The sequence below is a fragment of the Rhinoderma darwinii genome, chromosome 12, assembly GCF_050947455.1.
Source record: "Rhinoderma darwinii isolate aRhiDar2 chromosome 12, aRhiDar2.hap1, whole genome shotgun sequence".
Classification (NCBI taxonomy): Eukaryota; Metazoa; Chordata; class Amphibia; order Anura; family Rhinodermatidae; genus Rhinoderma; species Rhinoderma darwinii.
The window spans coordinates 13,550,391-13,557,460 of record NC_134698.1 but is presented as its reverse complement, the minus strand read 5'-3'; the positions used below and the strand labels follow the sequence as shown (position 1 = coordinate 13,557,460).

The window sequence follows — 7,070 nt, the reverse complement described above, 5'->3', positions numbered from 1 at the left end:
CAGTTACATGGGCAATGATACTTTCATAGATTTATGCAACAACTGACAGGAAAGTATAAAAATCACTGACCTAAGGAACGGGTTACAAAGACCATATTTACCTGCCCGATGTAAATTCGTGCTCGTGAAAGAGGAAATGATTTGAGTTCCAGGGAATTCCTAGGAGTTCCCCATTTGAACCGCAATTAACTGTTACTAAAAATAGACCGGATATAAGTTGTCAGACTGCTAATGAGATAGACTAGAAGCCATGACTAAGGACGCAGTAGGCGTCAGAAACGCGTAGGCACCGCTCGCACTGCTACAATCCCTCCATTGTACTCCGGGAATATCTACTATCACCGCAATTGTTTTTATCTCTTTTTGATAATAAAACTTGGAAACAGTTTCCTATTTTAAACAGACCAAAAAGGACTCAGCACTGGATCCATTTCTTTGCCTTTCTTCCACTGGACAATTGACTCTTCGGAGATCTTTTCAGTGGTATATTGTGTAGATACCCTAGTCTGGTCATACATGACTATTTAGGGCTAGACTCCACGGCAACTTTATGTAGTGCAACTAATTTTAACTATTGAGCTACAACTGTAGTCCAAAGGAATACATTGAGCATTATGCAATCTTGTGGACAGCAGCTGTCCCTTGATAGTTAAAGGCTGTGAAATCCATCATAGCCTTTTTAAGATTATATTGTATGTAATTGGTGATTATAAACATTTGTCAAATTTACATTTATTAGACATTTTATATAGTTTTTGAGATACAAAATGTATACATATAATCTAAATCAAGCATTCTCACCTAAAATCGCCAGTTTAGCTGGACTGACGGCTTGGCTGAAGGCGGCTCCCGTGTGTCTCTAACACACAGTATAACCCTAATAGCAATCCTATCTAAGATCTATAGTCTAGCTGTATGAGCAATATCTTTATGGTAGCTAACAGGGCCGGCCATTTAATAGATGGCGTACCGTGTGAAATTATCTTTCGGCACCCCACCCATCATAAAAAACATGCCCCATAAAAAAGTATAATGCTCCTCACAGTATAATGCCCTATATAGTGCCCCCACAAAGTAGAATGCCCATTTAGTTCCCCCCATACAGTATAATAGTAATATTTAATAATATAATATATTATAACCCCTTCAAGGACACAGTATTTTGTCCTCTAATTATGCTCACACAGTATTATGCCCGTAAGTGCCACACACAGTATATTGCCCCCTCTAGTGCCCCTACACATTATAATGTCCACTTTGTGGCCTCCACACAGTATAATGCTCCCCACCCCTGGCTGCCACACACAGCTCCCCCTTGTAGATAGTGCACCCCGTAGATTGTGCCATACAGCCTTGCTGTAGACAGTGCCATAATCCCCTATCTGTTCCCTGTAGATAGTGTCACAACCACCCCACCTCCCCCTTGTACAGTGCCATACATCCCCCCACCTCCTCCATATAGACACTGCCATTATCCCCCACCTCCTCCTTGTAGACAGTGCTATACATCCCCTCACCTCCCCCTTGTAAATTGTGCCATACAGCCCCCCACCTCACCCATGTACACAGTGCCCCCACAAAAATTTTTTTTGCTCTCCTATGCCCCATTCCTAGGATGAACTGAGCTACTCCACGATGGGATCCTTGCATATGCCAGCATGAGCCTGTAGCCTAGTACAGAGTTTCCCAACCTTTTCGGACTCGAGTCACCCCTGAAAAAAAAAATGACTACACTTTTAGGGTATATTCACACAGCATTTTTTTGTAAAGAAAAAGACGCAGACAAAAATATCACTCTCAACGAGCGCCACAGGTATTTTCTGCCTCCTAATAATTTAAATTTGCGGTCAGAGATGGAAACCACTTGAAGACCATCATCCCCCCACTCACAGTAAAATGACCATCAGCACCCCACTCACAATAAAATGACTATCAGCCCTGCCACTCACAGTAAAATGACCATCAGCCTGCCACAGATAGTGTCACACAGCCCCCTGTATATCGTGCCACACAGCCCCTTGTAGGTAGTGCCACACAACCCCCTTGTAGGTTGTGCCACACACCCTCCTTGTAGGTAGTGCCACACATCCCTCTTGTAGGTAGTGCCACACACCCCCCTTGTAGGTAGTGCCACACAGCCCCCTTGTAAGTAGTGCCACACAACCCCCTTGTAGGTAGTGCCACACAGCCCCCTTGTAGGTAGTGCCACACAGCTCCCTGTAGGTAGTGCCAGACAGCACCCTTGTAGGTAGTGCCACACAGCCCTCTTGTAGGTATGTCACACAGCCACCTTGTAGGTAGTGCCACACAGCTCCCTGTAGGTAGTGCCACACAGCCCCCTCGAAGGTAGTGCCAAGGGCTCCCTTGCAGGTAGTGCCACACAGCCTCCTTGTAGGTAGTGCCACTCAGCCCACAGCCCCCGGGAATTCTGCTCCTGGATGGAGCGCTTAATGTCTCTGTCCATATATGGACAGTGACATCAGGGGCAACTCCTGAAGGGAATTTCTATCCATTTAGCCAAAGAGCATTTGTGAGGTTGGTCACTGACGTTGGACAAAAAGGCCAAAGCCCTGGGGGTCCATGGCCACACAAAATACATTGCAGATTTGTCAAATATTTTGTTGCAAATCGCGGGAACAACCACGTCAAAATTGCATCGTGTATGTCCTGAAAAAAAGGACCGGCAGACATAAGGTCAGATGACCGTATGTTTGCAGTTCTTGTTGCTGTTGAAAGACCTGAAGGTCACATGACCATGTAGGCAGGTCCTAGTAGAGCAGCAAGACCCAACAGAAAAAAGTGTCAGCTGCTATTTCATATATGTGGTCTGTATTAGTTTAAGGGGTCTGGGGTATGTATTTAGGGGGTTTGGCTTGAGGTCTGTATGAGTTTAAGGGGTCTGGAATCTGTATTTAGGGCATCTGGTCTGGGTTCTCTATTTAGGTGGTCTGGTCTGGGGTCTGTAGAAATTTAGAGGTCTGTATTAGTTTAGAGGCCTGTATTTAGGGGGTCGTATATGTGGTCTGTATTAGTTTAGGGTGTCTGGGTTCTGTATTTAGGGGTTTGTCCTGAAGTGTGTATTAGCTTATGGGGTGAGGTCTGAGCTCTTTTATAATTTAGGGGATCAGATCTGGGGATCCGTAATTAGCGGACTGGCCTGAGGTCTGTATTTAGGGGGTCTGATCTAGGGTTTGTATTTAGGAGTCTGGTCTAGGGTGTGTTTTTATTTAGGGTGCTTGTTCTGGGGCCTGTATTTGCCATGGGTGGTCTGGTCTGGGCACTGCAATAGTTTAGAAGGTCTGGGGTCTGTATGTATTCTAGAATTTGGGGTCTGAATTTATTAGTCTGAGTTAATGAATGGGCCTGGGATCTGAATTTGCTTAGGTGTCTGGTTTGCGGTCTTGAATAAATTAGGGGGTTTGGTGTTTGAATATTTGTATTACTATAGAGGCTGGAAATGTCTGCAGAAGTGAGTGGCAAAGAGGTCTCGGCAGGAAACTCTGCAGTGGTTAGGAGAAGTCACCATATTGGTTTGCATCAGATGGAGAAGAAAAGAAAAGAGAATGACTCCCATCAGAGAAGACGTCACCTTTGAGTCATTAAATTTAAAGAGAATCTGTTACCTCTCCTGACATGTTTGTTGCAGTAAATATTTGAATTCCTATTAAAGTCTCTGTATACAGAAAGGTGGTGTTGACAATAGACATGGCATGGAAGGGCGGTGGTGGAGAAGGTGGGCCCAAGTTTAGGGAGCAGCCCAGGTCCCATGGTCTACTTAAACTGCCAATGCTCAGAACATTTCATAACAAAGAAAAGTTTGGAACAGTGGTGAATCTTACCAATATTAGTCAACCTGGCAAAATCGATAAAATACCCTAGAAAACTTTCATAGAACAACCTTCATTTAATGTTATCATCATTCATGACTCCACTATAAGGGTATGTTCACACGCTAGCTGTCATTTACGGCTGAAATGACAGCCTGTTTTCAGAAGAAAACAGCTGCGTCGTTTCAGCCGTAAATGCTCCTCCTTGTAATATACGAGGCGTCTGTGACGCTCGTATATATTGAGCTGCTCTTCATTGAGTTCAATGAAGAACGGCTCAAATGACGTGGCAAAGAAGTGCCCTGCACTTCTTTGCCGAGGCAGTCAATTTACGCGTCGTCTTTGACAGCTGTCAAACGACGACGCGTAAATTACAGGTCGTCTGCACAGTACGTCGGCAAACCCATTCAAATGAATGGGCAGATGTTTGCCGACGTATTGTAGCCCTATTTTCAGGCGTAAATCGAGGCATAATACGCCTCGTTTACGCCTGAAAATAGGTCATGTGAACCCAGCCTAAGAAAGAAATTTAACTTGGGTTTCATCGGGGTGTCGGTAGATTTACCGGAAACATTAGTGCAGCATGTTTCTATGTGTAGACATTTTTCCCTTCCCTTTTCCCGTCCCTTGGTTGAACTTGATGGACATGTGTCTTTTTTCAGCCGTACTAACTATGTAACTCTCAGCATGCTTTGCTATTGTTTTCTGTATTCTTGGCTGGATCTGCCACAGAGGCTTCTAACGCAGTTGTGAATGAGGCCTAAATCCTGTAGTGAAAGATCCCTGCACATAGCCTTCAGCAACAAACAATTAAGTTACAAACACACACGCATGCGTGCACAATCATAGGTTAAAGGGGTTATTGAATACATCTATTTTACATATTACCATCAAATAGGGGGGACACCTACTAGGGTCTAGTTTTTATAAGTCAGTGGAGAGCCACTAACTGAGATCGGTCCCTTGCTTTACCAGATCAGAAGTGTCCACATATTACAAGGTCTGCAATTCATTTAAATGGCTGGCAATTCCCTTGTTGCTTCCTCAAGACCCACATCAATCAGCTGATTGCAGAAACATGACCAGACAAAGGTTTTTGCAGACCATAGGTCAAAAAAAGCTTGTGTCCGATATGACCCATGGATGCGCAGAATGCCAAGGGTTTCTCTGCATCTGCCAATCAGCCGTGAAAAAAATATATATTTTGTGTTTTAAAATCACATGGCTTTTATCTACTTTGTATTTTTTTGATTCTGTATTTGAAAGAGAAATAATGATATATACAACCTGTACTGCTATTCAATTACAAGCAAATCTTATTCGCATTTGCATCATGATTTGGTTACATTGGGGACTGAATGGAAGGAATCAATTAGAACTCCTCAGGTTGTGGTCGGGTGAGGTGTCTTTTCAACTGAACCAAAGACGATGGGTCCATTTGATTTAAATTTATCCATTTTAGAGTTTTTAAACTTGTTGTTTTTAATACCAACTAACATGTTCATTCTGATTGTCAATATTGTGAACTGGAAAAAAGATAAAAACCTTCAACAAGTTGACCAGCTCATTACAAGCATAAGCGTCTGCAACCTTGCAGAAGGAATGATGACGTCTATAAGATTTCTTAATTTGATATATAATAGTATATTACTGGAAGACATTGACTTTGCTTTGTATGTTATGGTCTGTTCTTGCAATTTCTGGTTCTCCGCCTTCCTCTGTGTATACTTCTGTCTGAAGATTGTGAATGTGAACAATACATTATACATCTATATGCAGAGGAACTTCCATAAGATTTTGCCATGGCTTTTCATTTCTGCTATCATGGGGTCTGTGCTCGTGAGTGTCCCGTTGGTTCCTAAATTCTCAGAAGAAACCTCATCGAATTCAAGACTCAACTCTTCTGCCATAAATATGCAAGAAAGCCAAACAATAGTTACTAGGACCAATGATATTTTAACTTTTATGATACTGTCGTCGACTGCAACCTTGTTATTCTCCATCTCCGCCTTTGCGATCATCATCTCTCTATTCAAACATGTGAATCAGGTGCAACAAAATGTTGGTGGTTTTAGAGGTCCCAATATGAAAGCCCATGTCCAAGCCTCAAAGACTGTAATATCTCTTCTTACTACTCGTATTATTTTCTTTTTTATGTTGATAGTAAGTATAACGTCAATTGATAACAAAGGGAGTTATGTCATTTATCCTTTACTTAGTGTTAGTAAAATGGTAAACTGCTGGATTTTAATTAAAGGCAACCGGAACCTGGATAAGGCTCTGAGTTATGTCTTAGGCGGATTACATTGCACCAATAAATCTAATGATATGCAAGAAAGTATGTAAATATATCCTCTCTATCTGTATGTAAATATATCCTCTCTATCTGTATGTAAATATATGCTCTGTATCTTAATATGTTGAAACCTTAAGGATTTCTGCACCCTTACTAGAACTACAAATACTAGGACCTACAAATACTACAATGATAGCATAAAATGCTTGGATCTCTATTCTCTTTCCAATTTGTTCTTTAATTAAGTCATGGGAATTGTTGGAAATATTCACCATAATTTGTATATAAATTTACAAAAAAGGCTCCCCAAAAAGTTCTCATGGTATAATAAACAGCGTGTTTTGGACCCACTGTGCCACTCAACCAGTTTGACTTAAGGCCACCTCTAAGGTCATTGTCTAAGTAGCCTCCCCGGTATTCACCCTTTAATCTTCGTACAGGGATCTTGACTGCTCTACCAATTCGCTACAACTTAAGGTGGTTCCAGTATGAGTAGCAGCTGAATTCAATAACCCCTATAACTGGTAGCATGCGTGTCCTGCTGCTCGGTTCATTCGGAGGAACGGGAACCCAGTTCTCGTGATCGATGGGGGTCCCAGCGGTCGGGCCTCTAGCGATCAGCATGTTATCACCTATCATGTGGTTAAGAGATAACTTTTAATCTTGAGACAATCCCTTTAACTGTAGCTCTTATTGCGGTAACCTACATGCGAAAACTCGACCAGACAAAAGTGTTTGCAGACCATAAGTCAAAAAATAACTTTGTCCTTCAAGATGCATGACTGGGAAGAGGGGTTTTCTTTGCACTGGCTTATAAGCCACAAAAAAAAAGCCCCAAATTACAAAAAAAATACTGTATCCAGGCAGCCAGATGTTTGTAAATATTTGACTATACCCTATTTTTTGTGTGCTTTGTGTTCATTCAATTATATATTTGAAAAAATAAA

General features: G+C 42.0%; 1 protein-coding gene across 1 annotated transcript; it reads left to right on the top strand.

The window, feature by feature from the left end:
• The first annotated feature begins 5,255 nt into the window (after positions 1 to 5,255).
• Positions 5,256 to 6,173, top strand: LOC142664396 (taste receptor type 2 member 104-like). Its single transcript, XM_075843465.1, has one exon. It carries the CDS (start codon positions 5,256 to 5,258, stop codon positions 6,171 to 6,173), a length of 918 nt encoding a protein of 305 aa, XP_075699580.1.
• The last annotated feature ends 897 nt before the right edge of the window (positions 6,174 to 7,070 follow it).

Coding starts and splice junctions, on each gene's coding strand:
- LOC142664396 (XM_075843465.1), top strand. CDS start 5,256: ATGGGTCCATTTGATTTAAATTTATCCATTTTAGAGTTTTTAAACTTG.